Consider the following 20,035-nt stretch of genomic DNA (forward strand, 5'->3'; position numbering starts at 1 on the left):
AACATAATTGGCAACGCATATGCGCACAACTTGGCTAAGCAAGCCATCCGTATGAGGTCTTCTGGCATCTGGACGGGTGAGCAAGCTGCATGCCATTTGCAACCCCTTCTAGATCTATGACATCGGTCTATGAACCTTCTTTTCAAAAAGCCTCTTAAATCCCATGCACAAGAAAAACATTAGTGGCCGTCCGTTTGGGAGGAACTACTGAGCGCAATAAAGCATGAGACAAACCATTTTTGATATAGAGGGTACCATTTTAGGTAAGTTCCCAAGGAAATGATGGTTCTCCAGTCTCGCTCAACGGATGTTTCAAGGGTCTTATACAAGTATGTCTGTGCAAGGAAGTAACAAACAGATATTTCAAAATAACATATCCCTTTCACAACTAAGATGTTTCAAAATACAACACAACACGAATTTTCTGATAAAAGTTACACATGATTTTGAGAAACTTTAAACAGCTTATGGAATCAAAGAAGGAAAGAATCAAAATCCAACTGCATTTTGAATGCTGCAAGCTTCCTAGTCACAATTTTAGAGCTCTGCTGCAACATGTAGTAGTCAATTTCTTCAAAAGACAGGAGGAAGGAGTACAAGGGCAAGCAGAGGGGGAAAAGGAAATCGACTAATCAACCTCAACTGCCTCAGATAAATTAATATAATCAACACCTTGTTAGGTTACTACAATGGGAGTCCCAACCTCAAAACTGCCCAACTAAATCAATCAACTAAGATACATCGCTTGTATGTTACAAAATACCAGCACACAGGTCGAAGAACTCTGGTGTCAGGCTGCCAAAACTATTGGTACTCCTGTATTTATCAGCCTCTTGTTTGGCCCTGGCGGCAAGCTATGCCACAAAAGGATCTACACACAATGGAAGACGAGATCTAACTCCTTTTTGTTTCACGCCCTCCTGGAACAGTGAGTTTGAGTCAGATAACCATGCCTAGTGGATACATGAATTTTTTTTTTTTATGAAGCTCATTAGATTAGCCAGTATCTAAAGTTGGTTTGGTGTACTTGAACTTTTTTTCCCTCATGAATTATGAGAACCTTGGACCATCAAGTTTATGCGCTTAACACCATCCACCCGAAGGCTATCACTTTTATGCCCCAACTGGAAAGACAGTTTCTCACTAAGAAATCAGAACTGATAATAATCCTCATTGCAAATAAAAGATGATACATGATATGATAAGATACAGTACCTCTAATGTTTGACTCGTATCAGGAGAGAACCATCTAAGTAGAACACCAAGATGAATTACTGCAGGGATCAATTTAAACAGGAATGGCGTAGTCACCTGCATGATTAACATCCAATTACTTGAAATCCAATAAAAGAAATTTGAAAGTGTGATAGGGATAATGCTAGGCATTCATCCCATTAAATGAGATAAACCAATGGTGATCCATTAAGATACCATCCCTTCTTTTGGAAGGCAATGAAGGTCATCTTGACTTGGGAAATATTTGACTCAAGATACTTCAGGTGTATTACACTTGCAATGAGATTGGTAGTAATTCCTTTCCCAGCATTTATGTTGGATATCATTAATGAATTTTGATTTTACAAAAAAAAGAAAGAGTTATCGTCCACAGAATAACAGTAAACTGTGGTCTTGTTATAACAAACAAAAATACTACAGTAATAATTGGCACAACTCAATCTCAAGATATTATACCACAAATGTATCAAATAGGAAAAGAGAAGTAAATGGTAATTACCAAACTAAGAGCAGTTGTCCCAAGAAGCAGCAGATACAGTTTACCCTAAAGAAGATATCAATGTCAGGTTACATGATTAATTTGGATGAGATATTATAACTTAGAAGTAATCTTAAATGCTTGCAAATTCATTTCAACTGATTAAACTGACTGCTCACCTTCACATCTAAAGCTAAGCATAACAGTATTTGTCAACTGAAATATAGTTATATAGTAAATACAAAGAAAATCACCTCTACTAGATGAAGATTTGAAGCACGACTAAGAAGAACAAATGCGAATTCCCCTATCTGCGCCAAAGACATACCAACCTACAAAAGTAACACATTATTCAAGTTTGAAATAAATACTAATAGTTCGAGAGTACAAGATATACAATTAACATGATCCAGCCTTACAAGTAGTGCTGTCTTATTACTGTAACCAAATCCTTTCACCACTATCGTGACAACAAATGTCTTCACAATGATCACCAGAATTACAGCTGCTAGCAAGATATCTACATGGTTCCAAAGGAAATGGACATGAATAAGCATTCCAATGCTTGCAAGAAAAAGAGCTGCAAAGAAGTTGCGGATGGGTTCTATCTGCAGAAAGAACAAACCTGAAATAAGAGAACATATAATGGATTACTACATATGAAGGTCTTCTTCTGTTTTCCCTTAAAAAACGATGAGCGATAATAATGCAAACATTTATTATCAAATATTAGAAAAAACATTCTTTATAAAGATCACATACAAAATGCTCTCTAATAAATCAGGAGCAAAATAACTCATGAAACATCTTGCCACCAAATTAAAGGGATGATAATGAAGCTACATTTGTAATTATATATTCAACATCTCATTTTAATAGAGATGTTTCTCAAACATGAGCACTCCAAATGAGAATTCTGCAGCATTGTCTCATGTTACAGTTACCTTCTGGAAGCACACACTGATCTCCTTACGTTTTCTTACTTCAAGCGTATGATATTGCATTCCTAACACCACCTTGTACCCTATCACATCATCAGTTCAATCAAATGTATTAAATCTACATTCTCTTGCATAATATCCTAGGTTGTAATTAAATTGGTTCTTCCTAAACAATTATTCGCGTTCTCAAATTTGTATACAGTACCAGAGTTCAATGTGTGCACGTCGGATGTCTCCCATTTCTGAGATATAGGTATTCATGGACCAAAGCAGATTCTCTTTTCCATTGTGAGATTGAGTATCAGTACATCAAGGTAACCAGATGCACAAAATATTCATTTCTGAGCTAGATATTCATGGACCAAAGAAGATTCTCCCATTTCTGAGAAGCAGATTCTCTTTTTCATTGTGAGATTGAATATCAGTACATCACAGTAACCAGAAGAACAAAGTAGAGCACATCAGATTTCTCCCATTTCTGAGATAAAAATATTCATGGGCCAAACCAGATCATCTTTTCCATTGTGAGATTGAATATCAGCAGTAACCAGGCAGGTTGGGAGAATAACCATCTACTCGATGCATCTGTGTGGGCAGGGAGAGTTTTGGGGAAGGATGTGCAATTGCACAGGTGACAAGGCATTCTTTACAGGTAGATATGATCCCAAACTGATAAAATAGTAGAATGGGGAACGTAGACAATGCTTACAAAGAGAATTGTCTGATGGAAACCTAGTAAGTAGGCAAAAGATTGTATATAGTATGTCACACAGCATAATGCAAGAAGAATTTCATCACTGTTCCCTACAACACCAAATTCAATATTACCTGGCACATGAAATTCTACTGTTCATAAAAGGATTAACACCTGATGACTACCCCTGACCATGTTAAAACAAGGAAATGCTACTAAGTTCAGGTTATGCACTTAATTTCCTTTTAAAAACATAATATATATAGCTATAACATGAAAAAAGGGGAAAAAGTATTAGCTATTATTAAATTATGATAAGAAAGTGTCCCAGTGCTCAAGGGCCCTGCAAAAGAAGGTATGGGGTGGGAAAACATTATACACGGCCTTACCCCCAGTACTGCAATGACTCTTTCCATCCCTCTAACATATACCACTTGAATGCACGACGCAAACCTTTGTGCTATACAGAAAGGCTAAGTCCTGGTTTACCTAATGGAATCCAATAATGATAACATACCATTCCCAGAATGCAAGTTCAAATTAGGACAAGAAACCAAGCAATTAGTGCCACTGCATGAAGCAGCAATGTAACATGTAAAGAACTTACTTGTTCCAGCGTATGTTGCGAAAGATCAGTGGTTGATATCATAACTCCAGCTGCAAACGAACCCAATTCAAGACTCAAACCCAACTTGTCACTACACTGTGTCAATAAGAATTCCATATAAGAAAATGATTAAGCATTTTGAAGATGTTCAAGAGTGCAGCAAACTTTTGTTCAGGAGAGCATCGTATCCACTCCTACTGTCCTACATGATAGTTTAAAGATGTTATCGATTATTAACCCTAGCATAGTATCCTTCATACTTTTAGGTCAACAAACTTGATCCTGAACTACAAGAGTGAAAGATAGGTATGAAGCAAATATTCTCATTCGACAACCATAATTCCATTCATCTTAGATCCAGTCTTGGTGGCAATGGCGTGTAGAAAAAAAAATTGGGACCAACATGCATTTGTATCTACTTAAGTGTTTTAAGTAGTTAATCAATTTGAGAGCTCTTTGAATCTCGCAATAACTTGTCATGAAACACAGTTGAAATCACTGGAAGCAAAGGTTATTAATATAGAAAATGAGATAACCAGCTTAAAGTTGTATCTTGAATGGTGACTCTCTCTGTGAAACAAGAGCCAATACTAGAACCAGCAGAAGTGTTGGATTATCATTCTAGAACATGTAGGTTGTTCATAACATAATTTATCATATCGTAGAAAAAGGGGATAGCAAGATAATTTGACTGCTCAATCTCACCTTTTCTTGGCAGAACTCTAATGCTAAAACCTCATAATCTGCAGCAGCCTTCAGAGAACACATCCCTTTTTATGTTCTCTTACATCTAAGAGGTCCTTTAAGATTTTGACTCATGCTGGACTATAAAGGATGGGACTGCCTTTTAGTTGTCCAACATTAATACAAACTGCCAGATTCATAATGACAATTAAGTTATCAAACATTTATAGCATAGAACATTTAAGAATATCTATAATTCTACCCAAGGAGACATTTTTCTTAGATTGACTTCTAATTAAGACTATCTTCACCTCAGACATCATCAATTTTCGTTTTTTGGAAGCCTTTTTCAGTAAGTGTCATTGCTTGCCTATTAATAGTTTGTTCTCAAGTCTACTTGTTTTTGTTCTTAGCACCTGGTAGTCAAAATAAGGGAATAATGGATCTATTCCACCCCAGTATGGCTCCATTAGCACAAGTGAGAATAAATATATCAGTACCAGCATCTTTGAATGCTTTGAGATTATGCAGGTGGTCATCAATTACTTCTATTACTTAAATGATGAGTAAAGTTAACAAATTTGATTGGAAGAGTTGCAAAATTTGTGGTTTGGATCGTGAATTGTAAGACAAGTAATTCATGAAAGATTTTGAAGAGCAACTAACTGTAGGTGCAAAAGTTTTACTACATCCAAACGCCTCCTTTAGAGATTCCTATTACTTGGAAAGTTTCCTAGATCTTGTTTTCCTTTCTCTGAGTCATGTCACTAAGAATGCACATTTGCAATCAAGCTGTTCTGCTATCAGCATATTTAACAGGATGAAAGAGCTCGAAGTTATGGGGCATAAAGGAAATTCTCACAAGGTGACTCAGAAGATAAACAGAAAGAGAAAGAAGATAAAGAAAATACTTGAAATTGAAAGGCAACTTGATCAATGCAGATAAAGTTAAAATGCTTTGTATATAAGTACAATGAATTCTTTGGAAATTGCATTTACAGTCAGTAACTTCTATTGATTCTTTTTCTTCAGTTGGAATCAAATATAGAAGAGTTTAAGTTAGGTCAATCCAAAATCTAAAAGAAGTTTAAGGCAAAGGGTAAAGATGTCAAAGTCAAAGAGTTATTTTGGAATGTAGTAGTTGTGTCTAAGAAAAGTGTCAATAAGGAATCACCGAGCATTGCTAGATATATTACTCACAAGAATCGCCACAATATAGCCAATCGATTAGAATTGAGAGAATTGCCACTATTGTCACAAGCATACTATGTAACAGTTCCCAGATCCATGTTGCCACTTCCCAGTAAATCTAGTATCCATAGGTAAATTGTTTGAAGCAACTTCTCATGAAATAAATGAGAATTACTAAATTCAGAAAGAAAGCAAAATAGAAGTGGTAAATGGCATCTTGACCAATTAATACGCTTTAAAGTAACACTGAATATATCTTTCAAATGGAAAGGAATGGCACTAACCCAAGCAACTAGCAAGCAGAAGGCGACAGATGCCAGCTGATATAACTCATTGGTCTGCATAAATGACATTCCACTGAGAATATTAAAAAAGAGAAAAGGAGCAAAATAAGAGAGATAAGTCTCTATTAAATAGTTCAAAAGAAGAGTTTGTAATCTAAAATGTACCTGAGACGAAAGACTTATCATCAGCTTAAGACACCAAGGCACAGCAGTGCGGGATAAAATGGAAAGAATAGCCAGGAATGTGCACAGAACTACCAACCTAGTGCAATATTTCAAGTTCGAGATATCAACATAAATTTACTACTTTAACCATCTGGAAGTTTAACAAAATGTAGAGTGGTATAGAAAATGAATATAGATCTTGTACAAAGAATGAAAATGCAAGACCAATAAATTAAGTCATTAGATTTCTGTACAACATATTAATCACATAAATCCAAATGTTTTTGCTTCAGACATGCACAATGCACATCAACTATCCTCCATTTTACTTGTATTAAGAGTTTTCTACGCACTCGTTCACTTCAGGAATAACTTTTTTCTTATTCTGTAATACAACAAGAATAACACTAAATATTAAAATAGCTCTATTCCAGAATGCAAACATTATTCATCAAAATTATATTTTATACCACACTAATCTAATTACTAATTTGCTTTTGATATTTATCCCATCAATCTACTTTATATCAAATCAAAAAATATTTATTGTAATTTCATAAAAAACTAATATAAATTTTTTTCCATCTTTTTCTTCACTTTATATCACATAAAAAGTAATTATTATACTTTTATTCCAGAATACTAGTGAACATAGAAATAGTTAATTCTATAAAAAAATCTCACATTTTAGTAATAACAAATAGAAATTGTTATTCCAATTTCAATCCTATTTCATATGTGAATGAGGCCTAAATCATCTATAGATCAGACATACTTCAAACCAGAACAAAAGGAGGTAATGACAATCCTCACTACAACTCAGCACAAAATCAAGCAATATATATCAATAGTTTTCTACTATATAGATATTACCGCAGGATCAGCTTGCTGTATAAGTTCTAATTAACATTCACCGAAAAGTATGCATGATTTGCACTTACGACTTTGCCATTGACATGACTCCTTGAAGAACACCAAATGTGCCACCCAAAATAGGAAGTAGTGCAAACAGCAAACCCACGGCACAATCCTAGAGAAAAAAGAATGTGTATTTAAATTATAAGTAAGGATCACATGTCTGACTTGATCATTTAAAGATAGATACAATTCATTTTGGTTCTTAAATGAACTTTGCACCTCATAGTGTCTTTATCTTTGGCTTTTGCACCAAAGGATTATGGATCTTACAAATAGTTTGGCAACTGTAGGCTTGAAGTCTATATTACCTGCAATATAAGGGTGCCGACTGTAACTTGGCCGTGAAGTGCATTGATACTGTTTTTTTCCATCAAAAATTTTAAGACCTGTACAATAGTGACTTACCCATCAAAATAAAATATTGCAATCAAGAAACTATTAGGATTCCAAAAAGTCCCTATATAACAACTACTATGCAAAATGGGGCTATTTCATAGAACAGAATATTAAACAGATCAACAAGATGGAGGCATATGCAAATGCATAAACAACAAATGCAACCAAGGATAAGATAAATTTATTCAAGAACCATAAAGATAACGTATATCATCATGACTTTATAGTACAAGAATATCTTTAACATATTCATCTAAAGAGCTAATCATTTATAACAGATTGACATTACATTAAGAGCAAAGAACATTGATCAATAAATTGTCAGTTAATTATGCATTTGTGGCATGAAATCCTAATATTAATTACTTCAAGCTCATAAATCATGCAAAATAAATAGCATCTATGATCGACTTTGTTGCAAAGAGAACATTCTTGATCTAATAGAAAACATTTAACTAGCGTTGTCTTCGAACTCTCAAAGTATTTAAGAAGTACCTGAGAAGTATTGACAATATCCTCTTTTTTATTTTTCTGCTTAAAAAATCAGATAATCAAAGTAAGTATCCAACACGTATCTCTGAAGTATCCGACAAGCATCATATCTAATATGGAATCCGATAAGATACGCATGGATTTTTTGTGTATCCATTTTCCTAGGCTAGTTGCAGGGGAGGAGAGTTATCAAACTTGCCAACAAAGTCTCGAGAAGAAATCCAAAATATACAGAGTAGAGTGGACTAAGATTATGATGTAAAGGCATTCTAAAAAGCCAAAATGCAAGCTGCCATGGAATCTAAGATAAGAACCTAACAGAACTTTTGAAAGTTATTTTAATCCTTCTAGTTCCATTCCATCCTATTCTAAAATGTTCTATTGCACAACCATGATTCACGAATGAAAATAGGCCTTCCACAAAGTTGTAGAGCTGCCTCTTATCATGAGATGAAGAGAACAAATTAATTATACCCGTAGTCCCTGGATTTAGAACCAGTCACCACATATAAACAAAGCAACCTATGCACATTAAATGTGAGCCAAGATGTGCAACCAAAATCATATTTATGTCTATTCATTGGTGGTTCACATGCATTAGTCATCTGAAAAGTGAAAACTGTTGAATTCCCAATCAGATTTAGAAATGTACCACAGCTGTTGAAGACATTGATAGGAAAGCGCCAACAAAGATGCCTTCTGAAATTTTGCCTCCACATAACTGCAATCATCCATTGGCAAGAAATAAGAATGGGGGAGGGGATACCATTAAAAAATTACTTCAATTATTGAGTAGGATTTGTCTAAATAAACACAAGAGTAGGTAAACCAGTATTTTATGCCTTGAGAAATGATGAGAAAAAATGAAACAGCAATAAAAACATAATAGATACTTATTCAGACGTCTGATGATGTATACATGATATAGATACCAAAAACATTTATAAGCAGCAAAAAAATTTCTACAAATTCAATAATGTTGTCCAAAAACGTACGTCATTTGACTCAGTTAGATTATTATACATCCCACTAGGAGATGCATATAAAACTAGAAGATCCTCTCAACTGAGCAGATGTCTGTTCTAAATTATAGAATAAAATTATATGCAAGGTTGTTTAAAAAGAAACTGTAAACAAAAGGCTACAATTCCACCTATGAATTGTGCTGCTGGTTGTTTCCCAAGGGCCAAATGATTGCTATAATAAGATGTCACACATAAATCTACCAAAGAATTCTCGAGAATTCCTTGTAGTAACTAGCTTTTATCCATTCTTGGGATCATTAATATGTTTATCAATAATTCATGGTTAGTTCTTACGGAACTATTAAGAAACATATTAAGGATCCCACGAACAGGTAATACTGAGTTCCTGCAAGGAATACTAAAGATTCCTCAATTATTATACTCATACTCTTTTAGTTTCACACTTTCACTTTAACCTTTTTTTGTTAAATTTTTTGGCAGATCTAATGTTCGGTCCGCTTTTCCTTTGTCAGGTCAGTTTGATAGATACATCAAATTTGTACCAAAAAAGTCCTGCAAAATGATAATATAGAGTTGAATGATCCAAAAAAATAAAATGAAACAATAAAAAACAATAGAAGAACATCCCACTATTGACTCAGACATTCAAAATCTTTGGCAAAGATCAATAATGCAAGAAAAAGTACATATTTAAAAGAATTAAATCTGTTATAATATACGACAACCAAGCCTATTGTCCCAACTATATGGGGTGGCAATAGGGATCATTTTTCTCCATTCATCTAAATTTAGTCCATACATCTATTATAACATGTTACCTATAATATTCCCAGCAAACCACTAGATCATTCAAGAGTTAGAAAGACAATTTGTTTTATTATGTAATCAAAAGAATCAAGAAAAGTTAAATGTATGCCATGTGCTATGCATTTGGAATAAACCACTTCAAATGAATTGCTTAGTGGCCCCACCATAAAGCTAGAACTTTTCTAGATGAATCTTCCTTGATGAAAGATAAAACAGTCTTAAAAATAATGCTTCCTGAAGAAGTACACAGAACAAGATAGATGACCAGAGACAAACCGAGGCAATCACACCACACAAACACATAAACAATAGAATCTGTAGTAACCCTCCGAGAACAGCAACTGCACGGACAACTCGAAGCTGTAATAAAATGAGAAGAAAGCAAATATCAATAAATAGTTGTGGAAGTAGCCAAACAGCCAAGTCTTGAAAGGTGAATGGAGAATTTAGATGATACTTTTGTTGTAGAGAACTCCAGGCCTAACGCAAAAAGGAGAAAAATCACGCCAAACTGAGCTACTGTTTCTACCTGTAACAATGATTGTGAAGACAAAAAATGGAGAAAAAAGGCTCAGCAACACATAAGAGGTCTCATCTAAATGAAATAGTTAGCACTTAGTACATATAACAACATATACAACATTCCGCATGTCACTCTAAAATATTAAATAATCTTTGATTCTTTATACAGATGCTTATTAGGGCAGTCTCTCGGCTGCTAACCGTCAGACTAAGTGGCATATATAGAGAACTCAAAGCCTGGTTAAGCATCTATTCCTGCTCAGAAAATAGTTAAGTGCAAGATAGTGTTCTTCGTACAATACTATAAAGAAAAAAAGAATAAGGATGTAATTGTTTTTTTAAGTATATGATAATATACAAGTTGACTCAGTATTAGCTACTTCATTCTTTTTGTTTGCTAATTACCTGTGTCAGTAAAATAGCTTTCCTCTAATTCAGAACTTCTATTTTGCCTGCACAAAGTGTATTCTTTCTTTCAGTAGATTTGCAAATATTCAATTGCTATCTTTTGATTAACATTACTATCTATCCTTCTGTCCCATTTTAGCCATCATATTTGAACTTTAAACTTTAAACTTTAAACTAACTTTTTACAAATTGTATATAGCCATTACTTTTAACACTTCCGTTTACCTTCCTTGAAGTGTTAGCACGCAAGAAGTGCTTAAGTACTAAGTCTACCCAATAACACACCATCAGCACAATCAATGCACATTTTAAAGCTCAAATGTAAATCATAACTTTCTACTTTTTCAAAAATGTAGTATTAAGATTATAGTAAGGCATACTAACATTAACTTCTTGAAAGTGACAAAACACACATTTAATATTTAAACATATGGATGAAGTACTAAGAAATAAGAACTGCAGTTCAGAAAAGCAAAAGAACCTTACTTGCACCATTTCACTGACGAAGCTGAAACCTCCAGGTCCAATTACAGATCCTGCAAGTAAGTAACCAGTGATTACCTGCAATAAAATTTTCAGCACTGATTTCCGTGAGATTGGTTTGCGTACATGGAAAACTGTAATTCCAGTGGAAATACATGAAAAGACTGATACAGCACATTTATTTCAATAAAAGATATTATCACCAACACCCACCGGTTGTCCAGCACAAGCAAAGGCTATTCCACCACATGTTGCAGATACAATGACCACAACAAGATCTGATATCAACCTACAATTATTTCCATTTGATAATATATCGGCAGAAGCCAATTAGCATACGAATCTAAAAAATAATATAAATATAATGCCAAGCATACCTCAAGTCCAACTGTAGGACAGGATATTTTGACTTTGGATTTGAAATGATGAAAACATTATCCTGTAGACAATTTTTTAACATTAAAATACATTTATTGTAGAAAACTATTGTAGTAGATCTAAGGCATTAGACTTTGGCATTACACGCTGTGTAATACTGAGTAATGTCTAAACTTCAGAATAAGCTCCAAATGTTGCATTTCCTAATACCTTGCGATCTATTAAGGTGGGAATGTCCTCTCCTCGATTTTCATTATCCAGATTAAAAACATCGTGAAACTGAAATGACCTGGGATAGGAGATATCAAGAATTCCATAATATTAATTTTAAGGACTTCTCAAAACTCTCCAAAATTGTGGATAACACATTTCGACAGAAAATACAGAATGAAATTTCCATAGAAGAATATACTTTTCATCTTTGGTCTCATTTTTCTTTGCAGTAACTCTAGCTACAGTTTCAAGAACAGCCTGGCAAAAGAAAAGAAAATGAAATCAGTTCGGGTACAATTAAAATAGATACAAACTGAAATATAATTATCTCCACTCCAAACATCAACATCTGAAAATAGATACAAACTGAAATGTAATTATCTCCACTCCAAACATCAATGTCTGAACTGCAATGAACTTGCTCGCAGAAAATAGAAGGTTATCCCCATAAAAAGATAACAACAATCTAGGTTCCATTTATTGCAATGCTTCGAAAAGCATTTGGGGCATGCAGGTGTTAACCCCAATGCATAGTGGATAGGCAGTATGCAGACGCATATGCAGGTCTAGTATTTTAAATATATTAAAAATATTATATATGATAATACATATATGCAAAAATTTATTAGTAATAATCTAATATATGTATAAATAGCATGATCACACACTATTACACTAAACCAAATAATCAAATCAGTGAATCACATAACATGACTCGTATTTTACACTAATTCACAAATTACTCAATTCATGCTAATTCAAATAATCAACTCATTAAACTATAGAACAATTATCCAATTTTACACTAATTCAACCGATTCACACTTATTAATATGCAAAGGAGTGTGGTAGAGGAGAATGGTTGTGTTGCAGCAGTGGTGTCGAGGAGGGAAGGAGAGGTGGAGGTGGTAGTTGATGAGAAGGGTTTTGGTAGATAAGTAGAGGGAGAGAACAATGGGATGAAGATGGTAACAAAGAGTGAGGAGGGTGTGCGGATTGTATAGAAAGAGAGGGTGAGGGGGTCTGATAGAGAAATAGAGGAAGAAAATGAGGAGGAAGGTGGAGGACCTGAGGTGGGTAAGGCAAAGAATGAGAGAAAGAGAGACGGCCACTAATCATAGATGTTGAATTGATGACCACCGCAGTCCTGTCGGGTAGCATGAGAGATGTTTTTATTTGCATGCAATCAGTGACTTTGTGAGTTGAGTTTTTTTTTTACTAATATTTTATTAGATTGCCGATTTGCTAATAGTTATTGGGCCACCTCAGTTTTGGTGGCCAACCAAAACTTGATAATGTGGCCAACTACCTTGCCGAGCCACATAAGGTCAATGAAGGGCGGCCTCCTATGCGGCTGTGAAAAGTGAAAACTGCTTTTTAATAAACTGGCCAATATCTTGAAAGCTCCCACGATTCGTGGGCAATCATCCGATTGTATAATTCTTAGGCTGTGCGCGACCGCATATATAGGCACTTATGATGTCCAACATTTTTAATATATAAAAAATAAAAATAATTATATATCATGTATAATATATAGTGCATATATTCACAAGCTTGCATGATTCACAAATAACAAACACATTACACATGATTGGATGATACAAAATAGCAAAACCAGCCTACCCTACTCCACCTTCACAATTTCACAAATCACAATTAACACACTACTAATTACTAATTAGCAATAGCAATAATCTAATGGTGGCAAAAAAAAAAATTCAAGGAGGACTATGGGTTGTTGTATGCACAAAGAGAAAGAGAGAGGGGAACGAGGGAAGGCCACTGGTGGGGTTGTAGTAGGAGTGAAAACAGGTCGGATTAACTCCGACCAAGCCTTTTAGCCGACCCAATCTGAATCATATTCGAGTCAAAGAATCCTTAACGATTCGAATATGGATTCGGATATAGGTAAGGTTTTAAAAAAAAAACAATCGGATATGGGTCAGGTATATTTTTTTTAGATACGGATACAAATATCAGATATTGTTTACCCACATAATTTATAAATTAATACTTATATATCCTACCCGTTAACCCATAATAAACCCTTACCTAGTTACCTTCCTCATATCACGAAACTCTTACCGTTTTCACCTCCTTCGTCACCACCACCTCTCAGCCGTCGAGAAGCTCCATCTCAGCCTCTCCTCCCTCCTCTATGCTCTTGCTCGACTCCAGGACTTCTATCTCGCAATGGACCGTAAGGTTTCTCTCCTCTCTTTCTCTCTCTAGTTGCATGTTTCATTTATCATTTGTGTTGATTTCTTGGTTGATATCGATGGATTTTTCTTGGTTCTTTGGGCAGGGAGAGCTACCAAATCATGTATTGGAGGTCGTCCAATGAGGTCGTAGATTTCTATTCCAAGTTGGTGTCCGTGCCATCAAGCTTGTATGCAAATCATGATATAGTTTGGTGTCCTTAGAAATCTATGAGTTTGGCATTTCTTCAAACAGGTTATAAACAATACTACAACCTTCTGTTGGTCTAAGAATATCTTCTTAGTGTAGTCGTTTTTCCTCTCTACAGCATTTGAATACTCACTAATATTTTAAAACTTCTTAATCCCAATGAGTATGGGCATACATCTTATGTTGCCTCCCTAGTCAGATTGATTCCTTTTATGCTAATATCAGAGAAAATTTTCTTCCCGTTGTTCAAAAAATTGTTGTAAGGCTTGTAAGCATCATAATAATATGGCATTCCAGTTGAATTTGTATTTGAACTTGAAGCTAGTGGTATCATACTAGAGAGGTGATCTTTCCGAGTAGTCTTCTATTCTTCCTCATGATTCCTCACTTGTGTATCAAAGTTTTCTATTCTTGTTAACATATTTATTTTGCTCTTATGCTCGTGAGGAAAACAATTTGACAACTACCTTCTAAAGATAAGCAAGCGAGATGGGAGAGTAACTTTTAAGATTGTTTTATCTTACCATGGTGGGTCCTTTGATTGGTAGCCTAAACATTATTCAAGGGTAAGCCAAGTGTTAATTTGTACTATATTAGATAAGTTCTTTTTGTCTCTAACTTTAGCTTGTTTTGTTGATAGAAGACATTTCTTTTTTCCATATTCTACTAGGCATCTAATTCTTTTTATGTTATCATCATGGTTTTGCAGATTGGTAGAAAAATCTCTAGGGAAATTTGTTGATAACAGGAAAGTTAAGCAACTTAAAAAAAAATCTTTGCACGTGGAAGGTTGTGTTTCTATTCTTGGGCGCATTGATAAACGGGTGAGTGCTCTTCAGTAAGTTTGTTCATTTTGTCCGTCAAAGGAGCTCATTTTATCATTTTATGTTGCTTTTATGCCCTAGTTTGTTTCAAGTAATCGGCATGTAAGATGACATGCTGACTGCTTTTCTCAGTTGCAACCAAAAGGACCATTCATATTATTTTATCATTACTTCTTTAGAATCCTTTGGTGCACTATGCTAGATAAGGTCTTAAGGTGTATTACATTATTACTCATTTCAGGGATAATAGCCTTTCTCAAAATGCTTTATTTTATTTTTAACATTATTTGTAACATGTTTTAATTAGCTTTCCTCGTACAGATTGGAGTCCTTTTTTTGTGTGAAAGTAAGGTGGTTCCAACATGTTGATTTGTACTTATATCCTGCTAAGATCTGATTTATATTTGATTTATATTTGTATTTATTTAAAATTCGATCATTATCCGATCTGTATCCGTAGAGATCTGATCTGTATCCGAAAATTATATATATCCGTTTACTTAAAATATGGCTTTAAATTTTGTTATTTGTTCAATATCCCTAAGTGGTTGTCATGAGATAGTGGGATCCGATGAGGAATGCAAGAATGGGAGAATAAGCATAAGCATAAGAGTGGGAGAGAGGTAGATAGGAGGGTGGGAATGAGAGAGGTAGTAGGGTGCCATAGATGTAAGTGATGCAAGAGAAAATGATGCAAATCTAGTATGAATGCAATGTTTTGGAGAACAATCGTCCCAAACAAGTAACTAAAATAAAATATAGTAAGCAATAACTGATAAAAAGTTAATTGATTAAAAGGATCACTACTAGATGGAAGGAGAGAAAACCACTCAGATAAGACAGTAGCTTCCTCAACTCTCAAATAGGTACGTTGATAGTAGAAAGGCTTAAAATATGGTGTAAGGAAAGACTTTAGAGTTTAGGTTTAGTAATAAATGGAATAGTGGTGTTTTACTTTGAAACCAAGTCCTCCTCTTCACGTCCGGGCACCCAAAGATCCCCTTTCACTACTGGAGTTTCTGGACAGCAGCAGTAACCAACGAAAAAATAGAGATTGAAGAAGAAGAGAGGTTTAGAGAGGAAGTAAAAGAGATTAGAGAAGAATCTTAAGACAGAGTAGGAGAAAGGGAGAGAAAGAAAGAGAGAGAGAGAAAGAGAGGGAGAAGAAGAAGACCGCAGGAGAGAAAATGAGATATTTCAAATAATTCTTATTCCAACTTGTCTTTGTTTCTCATGCAATAACCCTTAAATAGGTTAACAACTTTAATTCTAGCTGATTCTAATAGAAACTTATTTCCTAATAGGACTCTAATTGATCATCTTACCTAAATTGATTGATCCAATTTAGGTAATAAATCAATGTGGACATCCCCCACATATAAGCTTACCATAATTATCAATTGAGATTCTAATAGAAATTCATTTCCTAATAGGATCCTAATTGATTAAACCTTACCTAAATTGACTAACCCAATTTAGGTAATAACTCAATACGGACATCCCCCGCATATAGACTACCATATCTGTCAATTGACTAATTTAATTGATTATTTAAATTAAAAATCAGCAATTAGACCAAAATTGGACTTAAGTAATTCTATTTTGGTCAAATTGAAGATGATGCCCACATCAGAAAATGAGAGTGAGCAAGAGTGACCGAGTGAAAGGGAGAGAGAAAGAGAGAGATTTAGTGAGATTGAGAGCAGTGTTTCGAAAGTCGGCCGCCTTGCATAGTGGCAATGTGGAGGTGTAATGGCGTTTGGGCTGATTTGGCATCCTTGGCGAGCTGAGCAACTCGCTTTGGCTAAATAAATAGGTCTAATAGGGCTAGTGGGTTAGGCTAGCGAGTTACGTGTGGGTATCAAGTTTGATAACTAACATTTAAAAAATTCCCAATCCTCTATGTTCCTCTTCCCACAATTTGAGCCCTAACCCAACCTCCTCTCTTGATCGGCAACATATGGCAAGCTCCTCTCTCAATGGCAGAAGGCAACGACAAAGCAGCAATAGCATGAAGAAGGTGGCCACGAAAAATTTCTCTCTTCTTTTCACATCCCAACCGGTGGCCACCTCAACGGAGTCCACCGCCTCGGACTTTCTATTTCTCATTATTTCACTCTCACTCTTCTCTCGCTCTCTTCATACTCCCACCATTGAGTTCGAGAGAAATGAAGTGGAAAATGGAAAATGGAAAAAAGGGAAGGATATGAAAGCTCTCTTGGTAATTTTTCATCAAGAGAAATCGAGGAAGAGTTAGGGAAATAGACATGTAAGTTAAAAGGAAAATAGAGATAAGGGAGAGGGTGTCAGACTGTCAATGGACTGAATGGGTGTGTCTCACTAGTGTAGGTACTATTTATTATTATTTATATACTATATTATTATATATTAAAATTTTATGTATTATATTAGTAATTTATATATACTATATTAGTATACTATTGGTGTAGTGCACTGTTAAAATGTTTATATATACTATATTAATAATTTAGTGATATTATTAATTTTTATTTTTATAAATTAAAAATACTAGACTGTTTTATCGCTTGCCTTTCACCTTAGCGCTAAGCGATGGGGTGAATGCCCGCCACTCGCGACCGCCTTTTAAAATATTAATTAAGAGATGGAGCATACATCTACCGTCCATCACTCACCACCAGAGAAGGATTGGGAGAGAAGGTTTTTTTCCCAAACTTATCGGTGAGTAAAACCTGACTGGCAATGGCGTTGACCTGCTACGAGAAAAATGGCCCACCAACTGCAAAGGCGGGCCGCCAAGCTGGAGTCACATGCTCAATGGGCTATCCCACCAAGGCAGCCACCAAAATGATTTTCAATACATTGCAAGCAACACATAGATAATTATTATTCTACTTTAGAAACTTCGGTGCCAGGCAAGAAATGCATGCGACCACATGCGCCTATCAGGCTTAAGGCAGACATATGAAAATTGTCACCCGCTATCAATACATCACAATTAACATAATAATATATGGTTTTGCCACATAAAACTCCTAAGATGATCCAAGAAATGGACTGTGAACACAGAACTTCCTCAAAAGGCATCATAAATTATATAATATCCATGCAAGAAGAGATTAGCTTATCAAAAGTTATAGAACTTGGCAAAATCTAGCAAAAAGGTTTACTCTTGAATCAACTCTTGCAAAATATTAGCTGGCTAGTCTGGCTTGTCTTTCATATCTGAGAAATTCAACGATGGCTTGTCTTTATATCTTAGGTATACAATGAAAAATGAATACTTTGCAAGACAAGTTATGCCCCAGAACAAGATGATCCTAAAGACATCTTAGGTACTACATCTAGCAAAACGAAAATATCGGTCTGGTTACAATTTTCTGTAAGTAAACTTCTTACTTTTATAAATTTAAAAAGAAATAAGCATCAGCATTGATAACTCCTTCATTATATATTAATATTTGAAGTTGCAAACGGATAGAAATCCCAACCTGTTTTTCGGCAACACTGTTGTTAAAGCCACCAGGGTCAGTTTCTGCAAAAATAGGACAACCCAATTCAGAATCAGATCTGTTTCAATTGAGATTTCGTCAATCAAAAAGTCAAGCAGCAGCCCCCTGCAAAACCATGTGATACGCAGAACTAACCCTTGTTTTGCCCAGTGATGCTAATGGAAGAAGAAAGATCCAAAAAGGTAAGTTAAATATAATTATTAGGAAACTAGCATGTCAAACGGTAACTTCGCATCTACTTCTAGATTCAATTAATGGAAGAAGAAAATTCACTCGTTATCATTAATAAAGTTCCTCGTATCAATGTGCAACTCTATTCGTCTCAATTGACTCTATACTAGCATTTCTGCATCATTTAAAGTAGCGTCAGTACAGAAACAAAAAAAACAAAAAATCCTCTATCCAAGTCAAAGAAAGTGCACCAGAGCCAAGAATCACCCCGATCAGCTCGCAACCTCGCCAGATTCAACAATCCAGAAACCCTAGCCCCAAACCCTGCGACCACTGCCTCAGTGGAGCCCCCTCCCGAATCAAGAATCCCAGACACCCAAAACACAAAGGAAAACACTAGATTTGGCCGCAGATCTACTCACCTCCGCCGTTCTGCTCGCTCTCGGAGAACTCTTTCTGCAGCGCCCGATCGATCATGTCCGCGAAGCTTTCCTCCTTCCCGGCCGCCGCGATCTCCGTCACATTGCTCGCCTCCGCCTCCGCCTCCACCTCCACCTCCACCTCCGCCTCGCCCTCGCCGGCACCGTCGCCGGCGACGGTCGCCGGCGCCACGATCAAGAACAACAACAAGAGGAGAGCGCCTAATCGAGGACGACGAGGGCGACGACTCCTCATCGCCGTAAAAAGCGAAGTGGGAGGAACGAGATCAAGGCTAAAGTGGAGAGAGAAAGGAGAAAGGAATAGAGAGGAAAAGGGAGTGGAAACCAAAACCACCCAGCCCTCGAATATGGCGTGATACAAGTGTTGTCTAATGCGCGAGATCTGTTGAAAAAGCTTGACATGAGGGGTAGTTCTTGTAAATTTCGGCTGGAAGCACCTGATCTGGATACCCAAACCGTCCAATGTGTGTGATGGGAGGATTCGACGGATGCGATCTCAAGACGCTTGCCATGGGATCGGAGTGGTGTCGGCCAGCGAGGTGGCAGATCGGACCGTCCGATCGTGCGGTTTGGATTTCTTTTGCATATCAGGACCTGCATTTTATCCTTATTACAATTTTTTAAAAAAACCACATGCTTTTATGTGATAAATAATCAAAAAAGGTGGCTGTTTGCAATAAGAAAAAAAATTCTCAAAATCCCCAAACATTTTGTGAGTTCTAATTTACATCTAGGTTGATTATTTATAAAATAATAATTAAAAGATTTGGTAGGGTGGATCTCTTTCATATAAAAAGTAGAGGATTTTTTTTTT

General features: G+C 35.7%; 1 protein-coding gene across 3 annotated transcripts; it reads right to left on the reverse strand.

Moving 5' to 3' along the window:
* Positions 1-624: 624 nt before the first annotated feature.
* On the reverse strand, positions 625-19,599 carry LOC140781827 (K(+) efflux antiporter 4-like). 3 transcript variants are annotated; one of them, XM_073128073.1, is made up of 21 exons: positions 19,204-19,598; positions 18,590-18,633; positions 12,083-12,141; positions 11,881-11,959; positions 11,670-11,731; positions 11,506-11,581; positions 11,296-11,370; positions 10,337-10,408; positions 10,156-10,239; positions 8,739-8,807; positions 7,507-7,584; positions 7,222-7,310; positions 6,281-6,377; positions 6,116-6,169; positions 3,957-4,052; positions 2,134-2,322; positions 1,969-2,046; positions 1,736-1,780; positions 1,216-1,311; positions 1,061-1,124; positions 625-920 (listed from the first exon to the last, which is right to left on the reverse strand). In XM_073128073.1, exons 1-21 carry the CDS (start codon positions 19,454-19,456, stop codon positions 895-897), a joined length of 1,785 nt encoding a protein of 594 aa, XP_072984174.1. In that variant the 5' UTR covers positions 19,457-19,598; the 3' UTR covers positions 625-894. The 3 variants fall into 3 exon arrangements, with proteins under 3 accessions (XP_072984174.1, XP_072984175.1, XP_072984176.1); XM_073128074.1 differs by having other exon boundaries at positions 1,028-1,124; XM_073128075.1 differs by lacking the exon at positions 1,061-1,124 and having other exon boundaries at positions 19,204-19,599.
* Positions 19,600-20,035: the final 436 nt, after the last annotated feature.

This window comes from Typha latifolia, chromosome 2, assembly GCF_019914945.1.
Source record: "Typha latifolia isolate L0001 chromosome 2, TyphaL0001v2, whole genome shotgun sequence".
NCBI classification, from domain to species: domain Eukaryota; kingdom Viridiplantae; phylum Streptophyta; class Magnoliopsida; order Poales; family Typhaceae; genus Typha; species Typha latifolia.